Below are 25632 nucleotides of genomic sequence, written 5' to 3' on the forward strand. Positions count from 1 at the left end.
CTGGCTAGCATATTTCAAATCTACGTCTGCTTTACTGTTTAAACCATAATCTGGCTGGGCTCAGGGATCACTTCTGGCAGTACTGGAGGACAAGGGTGGTTTGGGGGTAGAAGCAATGGTGGGGATCAAACTGGGCTCGGCTGCATGCAAAGGCAAGAGGCTTCCCCCAGGACTCTCTCTCCAGCCCTGTATGTCCGGTTTAACACACCCACCATGGTCCATGAGGACAAGTGTCTGGCTTTCCGGGGCCCTCACTGGGGGTCCACTGGCTCCCTGTGGGGGGAGACTTGCCCACACAGTGTGACAACTGGCCCATGGTTTTCCATGCTGCTGAGAAATGCTCCCTCCGCCCGGGCACCCCAGACTAGTATTTCTAACCATTGCCTCTTCATTCTCACCACTTCCAGGTCACCGAGGAAGGTAAATCTTGGGCCTTACGATTATCCTTCATGGCTCTTACCTGCTGTTTCTTATTTCCCATTCTCTTATCTTCAGAAGCTGCCTGCTGCGACTGCTTTCTTGAGCAGATCCTCAGCGCTCAGCTCTTCCAACTGTGAATTATTTTTCAAGTCCAATCAGCCATATTTCCATTTTCAAAAAAAAAAAGATCAAAAGCACCACTTCCTTTTAAAGGGAGATTCAGAGAGATGGCTGCCAACTTCTCTTTGCAGATGCGGCGTCTGCCTTGTCAAGTTGCTCATATTCTCCTGATGGAGGAGGCTGGTTTTGAACCCTCCCGGGCAGTATTTCCTGGGGCATAACCTCGGGCATGAACTAACTCTTCTGCTCCAGAAAGAAGTCATCAACCTCGCAACTCTTCCAGTCCTGGACTGACCTGCATTGAAATGTGCCCGATTCCTGCTACTGGAACACTCCCCTCTCTCCCAGGGGAGTTGGGTGAAAATGCTGCACCCCTCCCTCCCCCCACCCACTGGTGGCAAGGAGAGAGATGGGATGCCGTGCACCTGTTTTCAGGGCGGTGGAGTGCACCACCAGTCCGAGTATCTCAGCAGTTTAGCTTCCTGGGCTTCAGTGGATTTGGTCTCTCCAGCACTAACCCATCTACCAGGAGCTTCGTGGGCGGGCAGGGCCACTGCTTTAAATGCTACTTGGTTAGGGGAGAGGTGTTCAGAGATGCCTGAAATCATCATTGGGGTGCCCAATCCTGGCACCCCCCCACATATACATATTTTCTCTCCCCCCATCCATTTCTAAATGGGAGACCTGTGGGATTCCAGCTTGCCTTTTGAGGGATTCTTTTTCGGTTCTGTTCTTTGGCTTTCTTTCTACCAAGTTTCATCTATTTCCATACTTCTAGAATTTCCGGTCCATTTTTTCTTTTTAAAGAAAAAATTAAAACACACACACACACACACACACACACACACACACACACAAAACCCCTTCGGTGTCACAGACTTGGCCCACTTAATGATTTATTTACCAAATTGAGCCTGAGAACCAGTGATGAAATTAAGGGTAAGGTGCTACTGACTTCGGAAAACGTTTCCAAAGAAGGGGTGCTAGGTGAGGGTTATTTCTTGAGCAACCATCAGGGTGCCCATCTGCATCAGCAGATAATGTCTGAGGCATAGTCACTCCCCTGCCTCATGACTCCCAAGCCAAACCTGTGACATCAAATAGCATTGCTGAGATGGCCGGGGCTGTGGATGAACCACTCCTATTTGCAGGGGGATTCAGAGTTGGCTAGGATAATCCTCAGCAGGAGGAAGGGGCCATGAACAGGGGCAAAGCACTGAAAAAAAAATGTATTGGAAGAGTAAGGTAGGCATGGTACTTAGAGACCCAATTGGAGGGAAAAAACACAAGCAAAATGCAAATATGTAAAAATGGCCATGGAGAGACCATGCAAGACATACAGGGTACCCTTTCACGCAAGCCCAGAGAGTCCCATCAAAGTCAGAAGTTCAGAAATGTGGGAGGGAAATTGTAAAGAGCCAATGGGTGAATCCTTCGGTGAGCACTTAAACAGGGCTTCGAACAGACCCCGAACAATTGTCACTTGAAAATGATCCAACGAACATCATTCTCGGCCCCCCCCACCCCCCCAGCCTATGACATTCTTCTGTTTGTGTTGTCGTGTTCTCATGGAGAGAAGATCCATGGTCCAGCTCTGTTCCTCTGCTGTGTGACTTGGGGCAAGTTACTATACCAGTCTGAGCCTTCAGTTTCCTTGATGGTAAAATAATAGCACCTTTCTTGCCCTGAGACTGCTTGGATGGAATGGCAACTGGACAGGGATAATAGTCTCAATGGTGGGCTTGTACAAGGGTTAGGGCCCAGACCCAAGCAACATGTTTGTTGAAAGTGAGACACACAAACGTCCCTTAGGCCAGCACTCTGGTGGCCTTTTTGGGGCCTTGCATGCCATGCATGTCTGTGAAACATGCACATTCTCTTACAGATTCACTTTGGACTAAGGGCATTGGTGCCAGGGACATGCCCAAGGGCCCTGTGAGGGGTCCAGTCTCCAGAGCTCATGGCCCAGCAGAGAAGGCTGGATTTCGTCCAGCAAATATATAAACGTGGAACACATTTTTTTAGACAGACACGTGGGGCCTGATGGAAATGTGACAGGAAACCTCTTTCAGATCACTCACACAATGCCAGGACCCTTTCCTCCCCCTCCAGGCTGAGTCTCAAAGGTCTATAGGTGTTTTTTCCAGGATGAGGAATGGCAAGTGGGTGTCTTCCCCCAGAGCCGGCATGCTGGCCAGTCCGGATGGTAAAGACGACAGAGCACGAACACTCCTCCCTAAAAGGGGAAAGCTCCCTCTTTCCCAGCTAGGAGGGCACACACCTGGTAACTGGGGGCATGGGGCAGTCATCATCCTCAGGGTCTCTCTGGCCTGTCACCCTTTGTACCCCCCACGACCCCAACCCCATGCAGATGGGCTGGCCCCAGAGACATTCCTGCCATTTATCACAAAAGTCACGCAGGTCATGGCCCAATTCAAAGGCTTCTCTGACCAACAGGTATTTGAGGTTTCATTGACACCTTAAGCTTACAAACGAGAGGACTTGGCCTAGTTTGCCCACTCTGAGGCAGCCATCAGTTATTAGTGCCCAAAGTTTGGAAGTCTTCCTGCTGTCCAATCACCCCTGATGGAAGCTGCCCTGCGCCCGACATTTAGCTGAGATAGACAAAGTGACTTGTGTTCTGGTGCTAGTAACCCCCAAGGTCTTACACGTTGGGGATGGGGAGGAGTAGGGCGCTTTCCACAGCAGAAATCTGCCACTTGCTGGAAAGTGATGTAAGGAAGGCGATTGCTTCCGGACATGCACCCCAGGGGGCACATGGGGAGTATTGTGTGTGCCAAAGAGCCCTCAGTGACACATGGTGGCAGCCATTTTTTTACACTATGGCATACATTTTCCCCACCCCTTCTCCCTGCCCCGCCCCAAAAACATTTAAGGCCCCCACTGTGGGAATTCAACAGTTCAGCTGGCTTCCCAGTCATTCCCTCGTTTTACAGGATCCCTTGCACGGCCCATGGGGGTCAGATCCAGCATTTCCTACCAGTGGGGAGCGCGCCTGGGGAAAGCAAGCTCTCAGTGTCACCCTGACAGAGCCAGACATCGGTGTTCCTGAAAGAAGCGTTTCTGTACAGTTCATCAGCAAAGGCCACTGGGTTCACAAAGACCCTGCTCCCCAACCTCTTTCTCCCCGGGAATCAAATGAAGGAGAACACAAGGGCAACCCCGGCGGTCCCCTTAGCTGTCCAGTCTTTGGGTCGCATGGAAACGCCAGTCCATTGCCACCCAGACTCGGCAGCAGCTTTAGTCACCTCTGCTTAGGAAGCTCCCATTTCCGTGAAAACCAGCGAGGACCCAGTGAGTTCACCCAGTGCTGGCTTAGGAGTTTGGGAATTGGTGTATATATGGAAGAAATACACCTTGGTGCCGGGGTCTCGGGAAGACCAGCATGTGAGCATTGGGGTTACAGCAGGCCCCCTAGGCCCACCTCTCTAAGGGTCTGATGGCCGTAGAGAAGAAATGGCCATAGGCGTGGCCTCTGTGGTACATGCCAAATATACCCAATATACTGCAACCTTGGTTGGGCAAGTTACTTAACCTCCTCGAACCTCAGATCCGCTGGTCGCACCCCCTCACCACCACCCCCAAGACCACTGTGTGGATTTCTTTTTCCCCTGAAAAACTGGCTTCGTTCCCTGAAAGCATCTCATCCAGTAACCACAATGCTCACTGCCATCCCCAAGCCAACTTCGGTGATAGAAGAAAGGCTTTTCAAAAGACAAAGGCCTCAAAGGGGAGAAAAATGGCCCCACCAAAGACAGTTTTGAAGAGGGAAACTGCGATAGCTTGCACTCAGCGGGATGGGCCAGGGGCTGGAGAAATCTAACCGACGGGTTTTGCCAGCACACGCCAAGCAGGTGATGGCTGTTGCCTGAGCACTGTTTAGAACCCCCCGCCCCCCCGCCCAGATGCCTTCGTTTAGATGGTACAGTGTATGGTCCTTTTGATTGTGCAGGGACTTTCCGCACCCATCAACTCCTAATCTCTGCCTTCAGCCTCAATATTCCCGGGGCCCCACTAACAGCAGTCACCACGGCTTCTGTGCAGCGAACACCACACTCTCCTTTATTCCAGCTCCCCTCACCTTGGATTTTGCTGAAGAAACTATTCTCGCACTCATTTCACCCATGTGGGCATGGGGAGATTCAAGTCACTTGCTCAAGAGTTCACATTTCACTGAGTAGGGAACTGAGCCAGAGGAGAGGGTGGGGTGGGCAGGGTGTGTGTGTGTGGGGGGGGGGTGGCCCCAAGTTTCTGCCCTATGGTGGGTGATGCTAACAGGGCCAGGAGAACCACTCTGGAAATTCCCTTAGCAATGAGCGGGCCGAGACTACGCATCACTGTGGGAAGGACGAGCACGTGCAGATACTAACCACAGGAGCTCCGCTTCCACACTGCAGCACGAGAAACCCAAACAGCTCCTGACTTCTTGCCACCAGGGTCCAGCCCGCCTGAGCCCTGTGCTCCGGGGCCCATCCCCACTCATGTCCTTTTTTTCCCTTCCAAAGGTGAACCCACAGTGCTGATCCCTGTAAAAACAGCAGCAGCGCGAGAAGCCCCCTCCCTTCCTCCCTCCCCTTTCAGGCTGTCTTTGAGGCTCAAGTCCCATTCCACCTGCAGGTCCCATATGCTGCTCGTGTACCCATGCCTGCACTGGGTGTGTCCTGGTCAACGAATGTACGTACACACGGGGCATGTTCAGATGCATGCCAGCGTAATAATAGGTAACACTTATTGAGCACTTACTCTGTGCCAGGCACTGCTCTTAGCACTTGCTTGGCTACTGGGAGGTAGGTGCTACCTGAAGTCTGGAGCCAGAAAGCCCCTGAGGAGGTAGGGCAGGACTCGATCAGGGCTAGGTGGCTCTGAAGACTCGCCTCTCTCCTGCTTTGTAGTAATGTGTGATTAGCATGGAATGTCTCCTGACTGCCGGAGGGCAGGGATTCCCAGGCTGCCGGCCCAAAGTATCCGCGAGGCAGGATGGTCCATGCGTGTGAGGTATATTGGCGTGTCCTTCTCAGCACGACTTCAGCTCGCTCTTGCCTGGTGCTTTTGAGCCTGTGACTCAGGTTAGGCCATCAGCTCTCCTCCCACTCTCCCTCCCTCCTTCCCCTCCCCCCCCCACCTACCTTGCAGGACCCTCGATAGCCTCTGCATACCTCCAAAACACATTGTGTGTGGCTGAGGGGTGGAGCCTCAGTCCTGGGAAGATGAACTTGGCAAAGGGCACTCCTCTGTAAGGAGCTCCATCTGTGTTCCAAACTCTCCACCCTGACCATACCATGTTACCACCTCTCGGGCCCTTGCACAGTCTCCTCTGGTCTGGCAGATAGGCTGATGGAAGAGCACAGACCTGCTGGCTGCCAGGAAGGTGAAGGTAGGGCCTGTTGAAATTGTTGAGTGTACAGAAAACTAAGGGGTTTCTCCTTCAAATGAACATCTCGTGCATTTCCTGAGGACATGCATAGAGCGGGGTGTGTGTGTGTGTGTGTGTGTGTGTGTGTGTGTGTGAGAGAGAGAGAGAGAGAGAGAGAGAGAGAGAGAGAGAGAGAGAGACAGGTCTGCAAAGGGAGCATGGGGAGTATTGTGTGTGCCAAGGAGCTCTCGGTGACACATGGGGGCAGCCATTTTTTTTACACTACGGGAAACAATTCCCCCACCCTTTCCTTTCCACCGCCCCAAACAAAACAAAACAACTAAAGGCCCCTCCGCAGTGGGAATCCAACAGTTCAGCTGACTTCCCAGTCATTCACTGGTTTTACCTATCCCTAGCTTGGCTCACAGGGAATCAGACGGCTCATGGGGGTCAGATCCAGCATTTCCTACTAGTGGGAAGTGTGTCTGGGGAAAGCAAGCTCTCAGTGTGACCCTGACAGAGCCAGAAGTGGGCATTACTAAAAAAAGAAGGGTTCCTGAAAGAAGTGTTAGAATCTAAGAAAGACAGTGGAAGCACCAGCTTTAGTGGAGGACTCAATGTCCAAGGAACCAAGGGGGGCTACCATGGCAGCTGTTCACCAATTGGACAGAAGCTTGAGAGAGAAAGTGGAGAAATCTACACAATAAAGGCCATCCCCTGGCCTCTCCAACCCCCTTTCCCCCCAAAAACCCCACTCTTTGTCCCCACCACAGTCCATGACCCCGCTGTGAAATTTAAGAGAACAATGAACTCTCTCTCCCAGCCCCAGATTGTGCATCTGTAAAATGGGACTAATGCTGAGTGCCTTCCTATCCTTGTGAGAGTCACGGGCAAGAGATGGAGGATTCCCAGCAGCTCTGGCCAAGCAGCGTTGGGGTTCAGATAACTGTCATCAGGATCTCTGACACATCACCAAAGCAAAGAGAGCATTAATTTTTTTTTTTTTTTTGCGTGAAAGATAATGGTGAATGCATTCCCTGGCCATGCCAGGCAATTTGTTGAGTGAGGGGATGATTGGATATCTCCGCCTTGTTTGGGCTATGCGCGTGGGGGGGAGGGGGAGGGCAGGAAGGCGTGAGAGAAGAACCCTAGAGTGTCAGTACGTTGTGTTCAAATCCTCAGTTTCACAATGACATTGTAGACTATGGACTGGAAACTGCATGGAGCTGTGCTTTGGGGTTCCAAGAACTCTTTTGCCAAGAAGCTTCACAAAGGCTTTCTTGGAGAGCTGTCACGATTTGGGGGCAGGGCTAGAGGTGTGTGTGTGTGTGGGGGGGAAGGCTATGTTTCACAGCCTGGGCAGTTCAGGTAAAGGGAAAATTTCACTTAGAGAAAGAGGCTGTGCACCCAGAATCGTTCCTTATTTATCGCTTAAAAAAAAAAAGAGTCAGAAGAGGAAGAGCAAACAGTGATGCCGGGTTGCAGCAGATTGGAAAGTGCTTTCGAGAGGGCGAGAAACGCTAGACAGATGGGGAGAAACTCTAGGAAGCCAGTAGGAGTGGGCTGTAGAAGAACAAGAACCATGTTAGAGGATCCATTTCCTGGGCAAAAAAACAAACAAACAAACAAACAGAATGACCCAGATTCTGGTATGATTCACTGTCTGTCCTGAAACCCTGAACTCCTGCCCTGTCCAGAGCCTGGGGTCAGGATTCTAGCAGAGAGGGAGGCAGATGCTAAGAATATTGTCTCTGCCTTCAAGGATCTTAAGAAACTGCTTGTGAGAAAGAAAAGCATACGAATAAAAATAGTCATGCATTGATAAGCTCCACAGGCAAAAAAAAAAAAAAAGTAGAAAGAGGGATTGCAGGGGAGCAGTTATTTGCAAATACTGATCAAGGTTGAATAGTGACAGAGATAAACAGCTCAGAGGAGAGGAAGGTGGGCCTGGCGAACATCCTTTCTTGGACCTTGTCTTTCTGTGGTCTTGTAGAATGATCTGGAACAAAGATGGCGGGGTGTGCTTGGTGATGGCTTCACACACAGATTAGGACACATTGGGGCTATTTTCACAGAAAGCTTTGGTGAAAAAACTTTGCAACAATTCTGTTGCATGCTGGGAAATAGCAGGAGAGACCGTCAGGAGAACAGTCTTTTTTCGTACACTAACCCAGGGCATGGCTGGGGCCAACGCTGCGTGCCCTCTAACCTCTTTTCTGAACAAAGCCAGATGGTCAGAACATGTCCAGCAAGAGAACCAGGCAAGTGTTTAAGTGGAGCCGGGCAAGCTGGATGGGGTGGGGCTGCTTAGAGTGTGAGGTCCTTGAGGACAGCTCAGAGGGAGGTATCTCAGGCTTTGTGCAGCTACGAGGGTCCTGAAACCAAAGGAAAGAGTAGGCAAGATCATCTAAGACCTTTTTCTACATCTTAGCCAAAAAAAAAAAAGTGGTAATAAGCATCATCACCATGCCGTTCCCACACCCCTGCCCCCTGAGCCTGCTAGAGAAAGAACAATGCCATGTGTGTGTTTGAGTTCATTGCGAGTATTGGAAGTTGAGTCTCTGTCTTTGAGCATTGAGGCTATGATCCATCACAGATGTCCAGTATCTCAACAAGAGTCACTGTCCGTGCCCCACCCCAGCCGCCCCAGCTCATACTCAAGTGGTGGTACAGCCACCAGCTACAACTGAGGAACAATCATAACCCCACCCTTCACTGGGGTAGCGAAGCAGCACTGCCGGGGGCCAGACGTCGGGCCAGGCTAAGGGTTCTGGGGATGGGGGTTTAGGGTGGGGTACAGTGGGGTACAGTGAAGACGGTGAGAGCACCAAGGACGATGACGACGAGGACAGAGTGGTGCTGTAACCTCCCGCACTGGCCTTGTGGATGACAACCTGCATATTGGATGATTTCTCCCTGTATTTGTCTTTTGTTTTGTTTGTTTTATGGCCGTTCCTGGTGGTGCTCAGGGCTTACTTCTGGTTCTGTGCTAAGGGATCAGTCCCGGTGAGGAACCCAGATGGACCACAGGCAAGACCGTGCCTTGCCTGCTGTACTAGTTAGTATATACTGCTTCAGACCCTGGTTAAGATTCTCTCTGAAGTTTCACCACTCGCTCACCTCCCTCCACATTCTCTGGTGCCTGGTGGGCTGAAGCTCTCCTCCGCATACCCTGCATCCCTTTGTCCGCCTTCCTTCAACCATCCCTTTCCTCCTCACAGGTGACCTCCAGCTCTCCAAAATACAAAGCTGCTGTTATTTACTCCTCTTGCTAAGAAGTAACAGAGGGCAACCAACCACTCCAGGCTCCCCTGTTTTCTGTTCCCTGGTTCAGTATTCCCCTCCCCATACCCATGGCCCCTCCACCCCCACCCCCCATCCCCAAGCCCTACAGGCGCGTTTTTGGCAAAAGCAGCATCCAGAACTTGCTGCTTTGCAATCAGGGGAGATCGTGACTCACTGGGGTCTGGGGAAAGACGCCAGGATGCCAGACCTATTTCACAACCACTTCTAGACGAAACATTTGCTTTCTCTCTTCTCAGGTTGGCAGAGGTGGGGTGGGGAAGGGTGTCCAGCAATAGCTGGCACTGAGAGAGACTCCCATGCTGAGGGAAGTGGGGAAAAGAGACGGCATTGGTGCCCACCACAGGGCAGACACTGCCAGAGCAGGGGAGGAAGGGGGAGCAGAGGACGATGATAACGCGGTCATAGCTCTGTAATAGAAAGGCAAGGCTTTCAGAAAGAATGGACCTAGGTCCCGTGATGTCACGGAAGCCCCAGGAGAAGTTAAGAGTGCAGGGCACTCCCAGGGGACCCACACCTGGAGCCAGACCTTCCAGACCTTCCAGATCTTTTTCCAACAGGCAAAAGATCCCAAGAAAGAGCAGCCTCTCCTCTGACCATCACATGCCCAGAGCCAAAAGGAGTGTGTGTTTCAAGAAGGAAGATACGGTTGACTGCAACCGGGCCACCACACTCCCAGGTGGTCGTGTGTGTGTGTGTGTGTGTTCGTGTGTGTGTTTGTGTGTCTGCGCGTGCGCACGTGTGCGCGATACCCCACCCTGAGCGGTCACATGTGTGTGCGTGCTGCGGAGACAAAGGATGCCGTAGAATCTAGCAAGGAAGTGCCCCAGTCATGAAGCAGTTTCTGCAAGTGGTGAAGGAGAAGATTGTGGAGGGGAGAAGAGAAAAACCACCCAGGGCAGAGACAGAATGGAGACCACCTTTCACCCCTCCTGAGTGCAGGGGAGGTACTTTAGGGAGAGCTTGAGCAAGGCGTGAAGGAAAGCTGTGCTCTCCAGGCTTTGGGGTAGAAGGAAGATTCTAGCATTCCTTAGTTAGCCTGCTGATGGGAGGAATCCGGGTGTGGGGAGCAAGTGAAAAGATTAAGGAGAAAGCAACCTAGTGGACTACAATCCAGGGGTTTGCAGGGGGAGGGGTGTGGGGGTTGAATGGGGAGGAGGGGCACTCATGTACACTCTTGTCATGTCCTGGTAAGGGCAGGGGTGGGGGACGGGAGCATTCGATGCAGCTTGTTCATTTTCTCTGTCAAGCTGCTTCTCTGGGAGCAATCCCTGAGACGAGGGAATGAAATGACCCTCACAGTGGCCAGGGCTGCTCAATGAGTGAGAGGAGATTGGCAGGGACTGTGCTCTGGGTCCCTAGGAGGACAGGAGCCCAGCGACTGCCCCAAATGCCCTCTGGGGTCCCCTGCTCTGGCGGTCCCCACGTACTGAGCTCAAGGAGCCCTGCCAGGGAAGGCACTCAAGAGGGGCCACACATCCATAAACACCGTGCTTAGGCTGCCCTGGAAGCCACCATGGCCTCTAAGCTTGATTCAGGAGGGAAGTAGAGGAAGAGATCCTTGGAAAGAGAGTGTGCCGAGATGGGGCGTCAGGGTGGTGCAGCACTCACGGGGACCTTTAGCGCCTCAGCAGGATAGCCAGAGAGCAGAGAGGAAGACAAAAGGAGACAGGGTGGGTGGCGTGAGGGCAGGGCGTGAGTTTGGGGGTTTCTAGAATACACGTCCAGACCAAGCTTCCCGAGCTGACATGGGAATGGTGGCGAGGAAACCTTTTTTTTTTTTTCTCCCAATCAAAATCACATGGTTTTCCTCTGGTGTCAACCACGGAGAGAGGAGTGAGAAGGGTCACTGGGGAAAAGGAGGAATTTAGGGGGACTGGGGACATGGCATGAGGGCACGGGGGAACAGGCTGAAAGCAGTTTCTGGGGCAAAAAGACTTGGGTGACATGTGTGGCCCCTTCTCCATGGCGACGGGGCCACCAAATATGGTTTCAAAGGGTTTCATCCACTCTAGACCCTGAGGGAGGATGGCCCTGAGTAGAGGGGAGGCCTGGAGGTGTGGGAGGGATTTGCAGGACTTCTGGAACCCCCTGCAAGGTTCTTTTAGGACACTTGAAAATGCACAGGTGATTAGCAGCACAGGACTTGTGGAAGGGCTGGCCACCAGCTCCGAGGGCAGTCAGACATTTGAGCCAGTCAAACGAGGACACGGTGTGTCTTTCCAGGGTGGGCTTCGATCCCTGCTGGCCCTGCTCGCTGCCCAGCTAAAGGAGTTCAGGCCCGACTCTGACGTCTTGGCACTGAGAATGTGGTGTTGCTGCCCCCGCAGGGGGAGGTGGCAGGTTAGCTCATGTCTCCTGCCCACCCTTGGTACTTCCTCCCACTTTACCTCCTCCCCAACCCTCTACATTCACCCCCCTCGCCACAATATCAGCTGAGCCTTTTTTCATTGCCTCAGGGAAGCAGAATGCAGAAGCTGGGGGCCAGGGAGAAAAAGTATGTTCCTGGCTTTTGAGTTTCAAAATCCAGGCCCCATAGGGGTAGGTGAGGGTCAGCCACAGTAAAGGCTTGGGAGAGAGAGAGTATATGGGCGCGCGCGTGTGTGTGTGTGCAAGCATGTGTGTGTGCGTGCATGCGCGCATAGGGAGTGGTAAGAGGAGTCTTCTTTTTCAGACAGTTGTGAGGCAACAAAAGGGATAGAGGAAAGGAGGGGTTCAGGCAGCAATTGGGGGGCAGAGTCACCTTGCCAAGCGTATCTTCCTGCCTGCCTCCTTGTAACTCATGCCTCAATTCAGAGATGTCTAAGACTTAAAATAGTCTATATTGTGAAGTCAGAGCCTAGAGGAAATTGAGTAAATCTGGTCCTACCCTCCCAGGCAAAGGCAAATCTCAGTTTCCCCTTCCCCCACCCCCAAGTCCCTCTAGTAAAAGTGTCCCAGCAGCCTGCCTACAGATGCAAAGATGTGCCCAGGGGCAGCGGAGGAATGAAGTCAGCCACCCCCTGCCCCAGCTTCCCTGACAGGCCCAGAAAAGACCAGAACACACTGGTGGAGGGTTTGGGTGTAGCAGCTCTGAGGCAGGCCAGCGTATTGACTAGACATATCAGGGGGATTATACACACCATGACACATATTTCTAGTTCTGAGAAAGGTTGTGGTGGGTGGCCCCAGGGGCTTCCACAGAATACATGCCATCTGGGCACGGGCCTCTCACTAAAGGCACAGGGTCTCCAAGAAGACATGCCCCATGGCACAAATCTACTTGCCAAGACTCAAAGAAGTTGAATCCCAAGAGCTCCAGTCCATCAAATATCTGACTTCATCTTAGGGAAGGGGTAGGGCCCAGGAAGCACTTCCCTCCCTCCCCTGTAGACAGCCGTAGACAAGCTTCTTCCAGTTCATTCTCCAGCCCCCAGACAAGGGTTGTGCATGGCTTGGTCACACCCTGGCACGCACAGTAGAACCCAAGTTCATTTCATGATCATGATTACGATCACGATCACGATCATGATCATCCTGTTGTTCGTCCATTGCCTTGAGCAGGCACCAATAATGTCTCCTTCGTCCTAGCCCTGAGATTCTAAATTGTTCCACATTCAAGGCTCTTTCAGGGTTAGGAGAATGAGACCCATCATTGTTACTGGTATTTGGCATATTGGGTACGCCATGGGGAGTTTGCCAGACTCTGCCATGTGGGCAGGTTGCATTCGATAGTCTGCCAGGTTGTCCAAATCAAGAATTCAAGAATGAGATAAAAAGATGTCGTGTGGCCGCAAATGCTGGGTTTTATAGTCTATGGGTCTTGGCCGTTGACGGGATTCCACAGCGCGGGGGGAGGGGAGGCAGTTGGTGGGTGTGACTCCCACCTACTGGGAGATTGAGGATCTGGGTGGAGGATGAGTTCATTTAGACTTTGGAAATCACAATGTCTGAGCTCTCAGGGGAACCCTTTCTCACCCCAACAGCCTGGAGAGGGGTAGGGCACACCCTCACGCCCCAGGCATACCCCTTTCTCCCTCTTCTCTGATTGTACTTGAATTGGGTTCTTGTCCCAGATATCTTCATCCTCACAACCACCCTCCCCATCCTGCCCCATTTTGCAAAATTGGGATTTTCACCTGCACCCCTACACCCACAAACAAGGCAGGTACATCTTTGTCTCGAAGAAAATCTCAGGTGTCTCTCCCCTCCCCTTTACCCTGACACCTTCCTCTCTGGGACAGTTTGCTCCCACACAATGCCATTCAGGCTCTGTAGGCAAGTGGAGGGGCTCATACCTTTGGGCCTGGCCCAAGATTAGAAGCTTTCAGCTCCTCAACTGGGGCATGCCTGGGCACAATCCTGTAGCCAGCACAGAGCACAGCCTGGGTGGGGGCTCAGTGCCACAGGAAACAGCACCATCCCTTGTGGAAAAGGCTGCGAAACCCAGGCTCTCCCTCCTTTTGCTACCGCTCTTCTGCCCATCGCTGAGGCATTCTTTTGCAGGTTCATGTTACAATTCCCAGTCCACAGGCATCCTTAAAAGACAAATGCAGATTTCTCTTCACCCCAGAGGAGTACAGCAGGGCCCCCAAGGAGCAGAGATGGGGGTAGCAGAGGAAACAGACCCCCTTATCCCCCCCCCCGCCCCCGCACCCCAGTGGCTTGTCAATAGGAGTCATGGTTGTCGCTGGCATTACCAAGGGCTCAGGTTCAGAATCTATCCAATATCCCATTAGACTTCACTTACAAAACACCAATTCAAAGGTTGGCTCGAATGGCCACAAGTGCCCACTGGTGCGGTGGGCAGGAGTGGGGGGCGGGGGAGGGGAGGTGGGAGGGGGGCTTGCTGTAGGCAAAAGAGCAATTAGGAGCTTTAATGTGACCTTTGGCACTAAACAAGATTCCTCCATTCATTCCCTTCACTTCACCCCCAAGCCTTCCTTGGCGGAAAGCTCAAAACAGACAAACCCCTCTTCCCTGTGTTTCGCCCTGGGCAGGCTTCCAAATTTTGCCTAGACTGGATTGGGTTCTTTACGCCAGACCATCTGTCCTCTTCATCCCCTCTGAGCGCGCCCCCCCCCCCCCCAACATGTACATATTCCCCTATCCCTTTAGAAAACCACTCTATTGAGGCATAATTGACATACAATAAACCTCAAATGTTTCAGCAAAACGTTAGATAAGTGTTATGTACTTGTGAAACCATCACCCTACTGACACTCCCCCCTTCTGCCCACCCCCAGATGAGCTTCTTATTGAGCAGCTTTCCTGTCACAATGAGTTCATTGGTATTTTCTATAACATCAAATCAGTGTAATCACACCGTCTATCTTCTGTAAGCTGGCTGCTGTAGCCAGAATGATGGCGTTTAAGCCACATTCACCGCTTTCGTATCAATAGTGGAGTGCTATTCCATTGTATAGTTATGCCACAGTTTATCCAATTCCATTTGGGCTATTCCCATGTTTTGTTTTAGCAGGGAGGAGGGGTTATTTCAAATAAGAATACTAGGGACATTATTCTTGGCCCACAAGAGTGGAGTAACTGTGTTACATTCATTTTTTTTTTAAATAAAATGCCAAATTATTTTCCAGAGTACTCCTACAGCAATATGTAAGAATTCTAGCTTTAGAACTAGAAATTCTTATCCTCACCAGCACTTAGGGTTCATCTTTCTCTTTTAATCCTTCTGTAGAGGTATCTGATGGGGTTCTAGTTTCCCTTTCCTTGATTACTCTCATTTTCAAAATGTCTTTAGGAAGCTCACTGGTTGTGAGCTTGTACCTTCCTTTCCCCATTTCAATATTTTCAAGTTTCTAGGCTTTTCCAGAAATGTATTCTGGACTCAATTTCTTCAATATTGACATCCTTCATATATTCTTTTTTCTCCTAGTCATGGCCCATTTTGTTTTCTTAGTGTCTATCAGAGATCAAAAATTTACATTTTTGGGGAAACTCAATTGTCAAGTTTTCCCCTTTTATAATATAGGTCTATGGTGAAAAGTGAAGTTTCATGGGGTTCCCTTACCATGACCAAGTCGATCAGGCACCATTTGTTGAAAAGACTGTCTTTTCCTCATTGAATTGTCTTAAATCCTTTGAACTGGTTGCCGTATGTATCTGAGAACTCTTCTTGGACTCTCCATTCCACTATTTGTTTTGGTTTTTGCCAATACCAAATTGAGTCACATGAATTGTAAAAGGTGCGACAAGACCACCAGAAGATAAGGTCTCTGTATGTGTGGGGTCTCTGGAGGGACTCTGTTCAAATTTCCAAAGAACTTGCTATTATGTGGGGGTGCAGAGCTCAGAGCACCACTGCGCAGTTTCACAAAAAAACCTTTGGGTTATTCTCAACCAATAACTAAGTGTGATGGTGGCAGGAAAGGGAGGTGCCCATGGTCGCCCCGATGTAGGGTTCCTCCAACAAGCCAGCTTTGCTTGCAGTCTCCCCCTTTCCTTCCCAAACCAACCCAAGCAGCACCCTAATGTGAGACCCCTTCACAAATCCTTCCCCTCCCCCCCACACACTTCCTTTGGCTAGCACATGTCCATCTGTCCCTGTCTGTGGGATTCAGATCTTTCTTGCCCTGCCCCCTCCGGCTCCCTCCTCTCGCTGCTCCCCTTCCTCAGTTTCCCCAGTGAAATCCCTTGGAAGTTCAAGTCAGTCTTCATGCTTCTCAAAGTTTCTGAGCACTTCAGTTATTCTAGTTCTTTCACATACGTTTTAGAAATCAGCATGTGAAATTTGACAGGGAAACAGAAAAGCCGGGCTTGGATTTTTTTTTTAAACGTTTTTCCTTTATTGTTTTTTTTTTTTCTTTTTGGGTCACACCTGGCAATGCTCAGGGATTAATCCTGGCTCTGCACTTAGGAATTACTCCTGGCAGTGCTTGGGGGACCATATGGGATGCTGGGAATCGAACCTGGGTCGGCCGTGTGCAAGGCAAATGCCCTACTCAGTGTGTTATTGCTCCAGCCCCTGGGCTTGGATTTCAACTGGCAGTTCACTGATACCCCTTAATGATTTGGGTGCAGCCACCACCAAAGACTCACCAGAATTGACCCTCAGGTTATAAATGATCTCCCCATTGATTAAGTCTTCCATTTCTCTGGGCAGTGTTTTTGTCCTCTTCAGCACAGACCTGGGTCATCTTTGAATCCCCTCCCTGCCCCGGCCTTGGCGTATTTTGTGTTGATGTGTTTGAGAGACTACTTGTATTGAAACTTATTGACTGTCTTATCATTTTTCACGGGATTCAGGGTCAGGGAGCTAGCCCAGAGGACTGGCTTGCAAGCCTGGTATGCAGGGAAATGGGGGTGGTGTGTGTGGGGGGGGGGGGGGCGAAGGCAGGGAAGGGATTTGTTGACTTTGATTCCAGGTGCCTCGTGGTTCCACTCCAAGCCCTTCCAGCACCGTGAATGTGGTTCAGGTGGCCCCAGACAACCGAAGTAGCAGACTTGGGAGTTCAGCGGCCCTCTTTCACCTGGCCGAGTGGAGCTGGGGGAGGCTCACGCGGTGACACTTGGGTTTTATGTGCTAAGCTTGTTTCCTCTTACCTCACCTTCTAAAACTCAATTTTCATGGAGACTCGGGGCTCTGATACAAGTAGGGTGTGGATTGGTTGAAGCTCCTATCTTATACCTCCCTCCCCCAAATTTGCTCATAATGTCTAAAACGTTTCCAAAATGTTCTGACCTCCAAGATGCCAAGAACAAAGCTAAGCTAGAGACTGTTCTCTAAGATATTCATCAATATCTTAGAGATATTGATAGGCCTTGTATCATACTTGGGTCTTTTGTATGGGGGTGGGGTGGGGTGGGGTGGGGATTGCCCTCCGGCAATACCTGGGGCTAGGTGTGTGTGTGTGGGGGGGGTGCGACCCCTGGCAAAATTCATCTCAGTGGTGTGGACCTGAGCTTTGGTGTCCACGCCTGAAGGTGCTGGGGTGACCTGGGTCACATGTAGAGGTGCTATGGGGACCAAGTGGTTCTAGAGATAGAACTGGGGGCCCCGTAAATGCCAGGCATCTACTCCACCTCTTTGAACTACTTTCCAGTTGTGTCCCCTCACTCCAATTTTCTCTAGAAAAAAAAATGCTCCTTGAGCTGGAGCGATAGCACAGCGGTAGGGCATTTGCCTTGCACGCAGCCAACACGGCCGACCTGAGTTCGATTCCTCCGCCCCTCTCGGAGAGCCCGGCAAGCTACCGAGAGTATCTTGCCCGCACGGCAGAGCCTGGCAAGCTCCCCGTGACGTATTCGATATGCCAAACACAGTAACAACAAAATCTCCAATGGAGATGTTACTGGGCCCGCTCGAGCAAATTGAGCTAAACAGTAATTTCATTCAAATATATATATATTGTTGTCATTGCTCTGGGGCCACACTCAGCACTGCTCAAGGCTTATTTCTGGCCCAGGGATCACTCCAGGTAGGGCTTGAGGATCATACAAGGTTACAGGGAAAGACCTCGGGTTGACTGCGTGCAAGGCAAAATGCTCTACCCGCTGTCCTCTCTGGTCTTGGTTTTCTTTTTTCGATGAGGAAGAATTGGAGATGAAATCTCCCCTTCCATGCCTTTCAGGAGGGATAAAAATCAGTCTATCTGATGCCAAAGTTCACGCTCTTTCCTCCCGCCTCACTCTGGCCTGCCTGGAAAAACTGGATGAGGACTCGCTCACAAGGGGCATCTGCAGGGGGCCACGTCATCAGCAGGGCTGGGCATTCATTGGCCACAGGGACTTGCAGGCCGGAAGGCCTTTCTGCTGTGCCTGTCCCCCACTGGGCTTCCCCACCTTCATCTTCTTCCCACTCCCATTTTTTTTTATGACCTTCGACGGCTCACCCCAGAATAATTGTCAGCAAGTCCCTAAGCATGTTATACTTTTCTGCGGCCCTTTTGACCTAGAGCTCCTCCAGCTATGTGACCCCATTACATCTGGCTCTCTTCTACAGCCTCGAGTTTCCTTCTCTCACACCTTTTCGCCCAGCTCCTCGCTAAGTGCTCCGTGGGGCACTTACTCTGTCTGCAGAGGCTGGGGGAAGGGGAGCGGGGTGGGCGGTGGGGGGCTTCACACACCACACACGTGCTCTCCAGACACTCCCTCTGCCCTTTGCCGAAGTGAAGAAGTCCTGGCCACCAGTTCTGCCCACATCTGTACTGCCTGAAGGACCTGGCCTGGTCTGGAGGTTCTCTGGGTTTCCCAGGGTGGCCCCCTCTGATCCCACAAAACTCCCCTGTCAGTCAGGAAACTCTGGAGCTTCTTTTGCATCTGGAAAACATTCTTCCAATGGGCCCCACCACCACCCCACCTTACCTCTCCTGAGTACAAATCCTATAATAACCCCGTGTGTGTGTGTGTCTTGATTTGAACTTCAGGGAACATATTCGACATTTCCCAGTTAAAAGTGTCCCGCCCCCCTTCCCCCCCCACCCCACACCATCACCCCCGTGATGCTATCGAAGTCGACCGTCTTCCAATTCTACTCAAACAGGGAGCTAATTCCTAAATTCCTTTCATTCTCCCAACTCATCACAAGTCCAGTTCATGGTTTGCTCTCAGTGGCTCTCGGTTGAGGCTTCTGCTGGGCAGTTCTGTCCCAGGCCAGGCCTCTGACAGTTGCCTGCCTTTTGCCAGTGCAGGGATGCCAGGTTCTTCGATGGGTCATTGAGTCAGGGTCAGTGGCTCACAGGCTCAGAGTCTGTGTCAGAACAGTGCCTCTGTGGGATTGTCAGAGTTATTCACTGGGGGACTAAATCTTCCCCCTTATTCATGTGCGCCCACCCCAGCTTTCTCCCAGTGACCCCAATTATCATAGTCTAGTTCCATTGTTATGTTAATCAAGAGGAGACACTCAGGTCCTATGGGTTCTCTGTGTCCTTGGCCCATTCTCTGCTCTGTTCCTTTGCCCATGTACATCTATCTATAGACCGTGTGAATAGACCTTCTGTAAATCTTCAAATTGCCACTCCCTAGACCTGAGGTTTCCTACCCTGGAATTTCCTTGTAAGACCTCTTCAGCCTTCAAGATGTAGGCTCCTAGAGCTCACCTCTTAAAGGTCTACTTAGTCATTATCTCCTTCAGAACGAAAACTAAAGCCTATTCAGTGTAAGCGAGCCTCGCTTTTTGTCGTGAACTGCTGCGAAGGTCAGGAAAGTGTCTTTAACTGCAGCCCAGTGCCAGACACATCATGACATGCAGGCAAATACATGTTGAACCAAACAACTTCTTTATGACATTTCAGCAGCGTGGAGTTTGAGCAGAGTGCGTTAAAAGAGTTTCAGCTTCCTCATCTGGAAAACAGAGTTCAGGAGACCAGCCCAGAGGTGATGAGCACTTGAGTCTTTGTCTAATGCTCCTTGCACAAAACTCAGGGTCGAGCTCAGTGCTTAGCATTTCAGATGCTCAAGGTCCATTTTTAGAATCGTTACCAGAATCGTAGCTTTCCCATTAACTGCTCCACTATTTCAGGGTTGGTGGGGGGGCTCGAGGGGGTCGGTTTGTTCTTGGTCAGACCCTCTTCTGGGGAAATGCCAACTTCAAACATGAGAGTTATTAAAAAAAAATCTTGGGCCAAGAGGAGAAAGATCCACCCAGAGTGAAGTATTATGCCAAGGTTCTGTCTATGATTGTCCTAATATTGATGCACTGCCTCACCCTCACTTAAGGAACTGCATCTTCTACTTAGACACTATGCATCTCTCTAAGGGGAGAGGCGTTTTCCCCTCCCCCTGCCCTCCCTGAGTTCTCACAGGAGGGAGGAATTATCAGCTCCATGGGCTAACTTTAACCTTTGGAGGACACAGTGTATTCATGAACACTGCATACTTGTATCCAGGAGAAACAGTAAAAATCAACCCATGAAGATCTAGTAGCTGCCCCCTCCACTCCCTGCCCCCTCACAGTTCTGTGAGTGATGGCAACACTGAAGCCTAATCCACCCTCCCACTTTTCTCTCTATAAAACAGGGCAGATAACTTGGAACTCACCCTCCTCTGGGGCTTCAGCAACTATAATGAAACAGAGGAAAGAGCACTGGACTGGGAGTCAAGAGAGCCAAGCTCTGGCCCTTACTGCATCTAGCTGCATAGATCTTGGGCAAATCATTTCAGCCAGTTCCTTCACCCCAGAATGAGAAGTCTCAATTAAGAAATCGCTGAATTGGGTCTTCACATTCAGACTGATATTGACTTTCCGTGAGTCACAGAGCACACTTCTTCAGCCCAGGGATAGCAGAGAGGAGAGGAGACTTTTCTGTGCACAAGCAAGAAAGGGAGTTTGGGCCCGTGCTGCCCGTGGTGCCGGTGCCCCTGTCCCCCCAGCAGGAACCCCAAAGATGGTGGGCATGTCTGATTGGAGACAAGAACCCTAGGGAAGTAGAGACATATGGGATTACTTGAATAATCTTGCACAAAGAGACTTTTTTCCCTAATATAACAAAATAGAGCCTATTACCATCCATTCTTTTCCGAGCTGCTCAGCTGCCCGGGGAGGCCAGCCCTCTGACACACAAGTGGGCTGATCTGTAATATTCTCCCAGTCAGGGATTGGCAGGAAGAAACTGGAGGGAGGCTCCCTGGCCCAGCTCCTGGGCAGGCTTTCCACTCCTGCTTGCAGGTAATGGACTGTTCCTGGGATTCACTTGATGATCAGGCCAAGTTCTGGGCAGGTCACCTCTAGCCTCCAAAATCTCTAGCTAGAGTCACCATGCCCCGGGAACCCATCATGTCCCCTCCACGTTTTGCAGTGGTAGGAAACAACCACAGGGTTTTCAGTCAAAAGATCTACATTGTCTCTGCGGGTCGGGGATAGAGACACGTCATGTCTCGGAACTGATTGATGTAAAGAAGGGTGGGGTGGACTCCAAAGGGAGAACTTTAGGCCAGGTCACACCGTGCTGTGGGGTGGGGGAGTGGGGGTGGGCTCCTCTACAAATCTTCTGCTACTCAAACACTGTCTGGGGGGAAGCTTTTGGTCATCACACACAATGCATCCCTGTTCATCAGGGATCTTGGAAGGGACAACTGCATAAACCCAGTCGCTTTGCAGCCAGAGGGGGTCTCCCCACTGTCCCCAGGGGCAGCAGGAGGAAACTCTGCATTCAGTAGCGTCAGTTCCACCCCAGCCCTTGCCCCAACCCTGCCACCACAGCTGCCACTGTAAAGCAACGCCCACCCCCACCCCACCTGCACCCGTCAGTCATTGGACCTGTTCCTGATCTTCGTAGGGTTCCCTCTGTGCAGTCCTTAACTGTTGTGGTCCGGGGTGCCCCTCCCAGGGAGCCCTGCTCAGGCCTGGTGCTGTTCCCCATAGAAAGGGAACCTCAAAGAGTCCACTCCACCCCCAACAGTTCACTTGGGATGTGCATCACGGCAAGAATACCCACATGACCCGCGCTCCCCTCCGCGGCCCCCCCCCCCACCAGCTCAGGTGGGTACCTCCAGCATCCTCCCACACACACACCTCCCATTCCCACCCCTGGCTCACTTTTCCATTTCCCCAGAAAAAATGCCAATGCTGGGTTATGTCCGTGTACTACGGCGGTGACTGGACTTTGCCCAGTTGTTGTGAAGATTAAAGGGAGCTCCATGGGGTCAGGCATCACATATTGCTTCTGGTGGCTCCAGGGAGCTTTTTAATTATTGATTCACCCACCCCCCTCCCAGAAAACACCCACATTTCCCCTCCTCAGGTAAAGACCGGATCTTCCTAAGACGGCTCATTCAGGAGGCGTTCAGGTTTCTATGTAGAAAGGCTCAGCCCTGAAGCTTTACCTCAGGTTCCTGTCTGATCATTTTGATCAAAGTAATAAGGACCGTGTCCAGAGCAAATGGGTCCTCTTTTTGTCCCGGGGAGCCACTCACTCCACTCCTTGCAGCAAGATTGTCTTGTCACTAGTACATACTCCCTCACCCCAGCCCACCCTGTCCTTGTTCCCCGAGCCCAGCCTGAAATTTATTGGAGGGAAAAAAAAAAGAGCCACCAATTTCTGATCGGATTTCTAAGCTCTCCATAGGAATTCTGACTGTCCTTCCTCCTTCATCCAACCAAAATGACATCTTTTCCCAGGAAGAACACAGGGATGCAAGAGCTGGTTTCTCTTTCTCCAGTTTATGACTTCTGCTGACCTGCCATACCTCCGTGCACCCATGTGCCTGCCTCTGAAATAACCCTGTCTCCGCGAGCAGGGCTCAAGTCTCTATTCACAGCATTTCCTGCACCTCTCTAATTCCCTCTTCCTAAGGCAGTTTATTTGACAGCTAAAATGACAAGCTCTACAGTGCGGTTAGCCTTCTGCTTCCTCGCCGTGCGTAGACAAAACACAAGAAGGAACCAGCCTCAGAGGAGAGTGACAGGGTTGGGACAATACTAAGGAGCCACTGCAAACCACGCAGCTGCCCCTCATAGAAGAACTGTTTCTCCTTCTTGGCTTCTTTTAATTCTCCTGCATACCAGACACTTCAAACTGGAAATGTCTCCAGTCACACAGCCAAAACATCTGATTTACCCACGTACTTTAAAACCACAAACAAGTCGCCACTATCACTTAGCCTGTGCTGTAATTACAAGTGTGTAAAATCTTGAGTTCAAAAGAACGATCAGATTCTTTTGGTGCTTTCATAGTACATTTGCTCGGGGGAAAAAAAAGTTTTGGTGATTCATCTCAAAATCTACATTATCACTAACTTCTGAGTAAGGCAAACAGATTTTTTTTTCCTGCCTAGAGTCAGTATCCGTAACAAAAACAATGAAGTCACAAGCAGCTTTTTAAATCAAGTCTGGTATATTGTGTTATGATCAGGAGCCCTTTCTTAGCAGAGTAATTCTAAGTCCCAGATTTTCTACTATTGTCCGGATTTGAAATACCTTGACCCACTGCAACTCTGTTTATAGAAAAAGTAGCCCATTTTTTCAGTTCCAAGAAGATGTTAGCATATAGTTTAAAGATTGAGTGACACAATCAACTTTTATTAAAAATAAACATCGCTGATCCAATTTGTCTTTATTGAATTGCATTTTTCCCCCTAAAGCCTATTTTCTTTGATTTGTGCTATCTCTAGGTAAGAGTATCACCAAGCCCAGTTCAAGAGCTTCTCACTTTGCTCTTGTAAAACATTCCTTTATACATTTTTTGAGTACCCCCAACCCCAAACGGATTTTGAAATACACAGTCTCATTTGAAGGGGCACAGATGCAATAAAAATTATTCCTCATCTCCAACTCCAGTTTCCTATAAAGGTAAATTTAAATCTTCAACTCCTGGTTACCTGGGAAAAGCTTGGCTGGAATTTTCCCCTATATTTTTAGTTTTTTTAATTAATCTTTGCTTATAGAAAATGCTTCTGTGCTATATAAGAGGAAGGACAGTCCTTCAATATTTGCAACAAAAGACCATCACTGTGCTCTCGGAATTAATACTGGAGGCTGAAGTTTGCAAGTAAATTCAGTGCTGTCCTTTAGATATTTTGTCCCATTAAAACATGTTAAAACATGTACCAGCAAACAGCACTGGCAGCCCCAGCAGTGCTCACCCTTAGGATGGGGACAAACAGCTCTCTTCTCTTTTGCCCCGTGTTGCTTTTTTCAGTTATTTTTTTTAATCTCCCTTACAATGAAAACAAAGTCTGGAAAAAAATGATTTATTTCTCCCTTCTAGCCTCAGGTCAATGAAATATTTGAAGCAACTGGTCTCGCCCATCACAAAATTTATGTCCAAGTTTAAAAAAAAAACAAGCAATAACAACAACCAAAACCCCCATCAAGCAATAGTTAATAGAATAGAATGCATGCTATGAAAAGTTAGCCCAAACCAACTAATAATCCCTTCCCAAAGAATCTATTTCAAAGACTTTTTCTCTTCACGAGTTGCGTGAAATTTCTCTCTCATCTGATCAGGAAAAAAAAAAGGTGCAATATCATGGTTACCTGCGTCAGCTGGTCACTTGTAGTGAGAGGCTCTTGAAGGAGTCGCAGAGTTTTGCTAATGATGCGCGGCTGTTTAAGAGCCGGGCGGTTTTTCTGGCAATCACTCTTTGTGTGCCATCTTTTATAAAGGTGCTTCTTGTTGCTAAGAGATCAGTTGCTTAGAGACCAAATCATTAAAATATATATATATATATGTATGTCAGGGGCCAACATAAATTATAACCAAATTTTATCATCTCAGCTCGCCCTCTGAATGCTCGTCTGCTGCGGTGGATCACCGCGTACCAGAAGAACCCAATTACTAATCACAAAGAGAAAAACGGACCATGAGGAGGAGAAAAGATCTATTCGTACACTCCTGTGGACAGACAGTAACGCCACAGGCTCCCCGGGAGGGGTCACAGCGCCACCAGGCTCTCTGGAAAGTTGGGGACTCCTTGCGGGGGACTCCCGCGTGTGCCCCCACACCAGAACATATCCACCCACCCCCCCCACCCCCCACCCACCCCCACCCCCCATAAACTTGAATGCAATTTTGGAGGATGGAAGCATGGGGACGGTGGCATGACTTTAGTCTTTTCTGAGGGAAAAGGCTGCACAGGAAAATGTGAGCAGAAAATCTGTGCCGTGATCTCAGCTGCCAGCCAGACTTTTTTCATGCACGAGCAGTTATCACTGATCCAGGTCCAGGGTTGTGTGTGTGTGTGTGTGGGTGTGTGTGCTGGGGGGCCGGGGGTGTCTGGCTCTCAAGGACTGTGCTCTTCACTCTTCTCCAGAGTGCTCACACGCAAGGACTGGGGCCAGCAAGGAGAGGAAGAGAAAAAGGACAATTTGGGTAATTAGGAGAGATTTGCCTGTAGCATCATTTTGGTCTTTTTGGTTCCCCTGTTGTGGAGACCTTACAACTGAAGATCCACGCCCTGTCTCATTCCCCCCCCCCCCCTTTGCCATTTAGTCATTGATTTTGGTGTGTGGAAGACTCTTAAAAGAGGCAAAGGAGCATCGGTGTTTCCAGCTTTAACCAGATCGGAAGATGACCGAGGACACAATCATGCTAGATCGACCCCACACCCCTCCTGTCCCCCTGGGTACCCTCCATCTCTCCTTTTTTGCAGTGTCTCTGGTCTTAGCTTGGCTGAGAAACAGGCAAGCAAGTTAGAGCTCAAAGACGTAAAGTTTCAAATGAAGCAGAGAGGTCAAAACAGAGAACACCACAGCTCTCCCCCAGTCCCACCCCATTCCCACTAGACTCTAAAGTGCTACTGTTATCATAGCTGCCTTCTTGCCTGAGCTTGGTGGGGGGTGAGGGTAGGGGGTGGGGAGCGCCTCCTGGGATAGACCCCCTGTGTGGAGTGAGAAGGCTGGAGAGGTGCTGCCTTGGGACTCTAGAGGGGAGGAGAGAGAAATCCCTTCCCTTCTTTGCTCACTGCCTGGTTGACATGGTCCCAGCGCCATTCATTTTACAAAGTAGGTGAAAGCCCCACAAGCCAATCCTTTTGAT

General features: G+C 50.3%; 1 protein-coding gene across 2 annotated transcripts in view; it reads right to left on the reverse strand.

Moving 5' to 3' along the window:
- Positions 1 to 24356, reverse strand: part of LOC130043104 (aromatase) — a 72846-nt gene extending 48490 nt beyond the window's left edge. The window contains exon 1 of one of the 2 annotated variants that reach the window (XM_056135415.1): positions 24132 to 24356. Coding sequence is in view for 1 of the 2 variants with exons in the window: in XM_056135414.1 (XP_055991389.1) it covers positions 21414 to 21516 (103 nt within the window). In the remaining variant the exon portion in view is untranslated. Of the gene's footprint in view, positions 1 to 21413; positions 21537 to 24131 lie in introns of those variants that run through there. The other variant, XM_056135414.1, reaches the window with a different exon arrangement.
- Positions 24357 to 25632: the final 1276 nt, after the last annotated feature.

This window comes from Sorex fumeus, unplaced genomic scaffold, assembly GCF_029834395.1.
Source record: "Sorex fumeus unplaced genomic scaffold, SorFum_2.1 ptg000111l, whole genome shotgun sequence".
Classification (NCBI taxonomy): Eukaryota; Metazoa; Chordata; class Mammalia; order Eulipotyphla; family Soricidae; genus Sorex; species Sorex fumeus.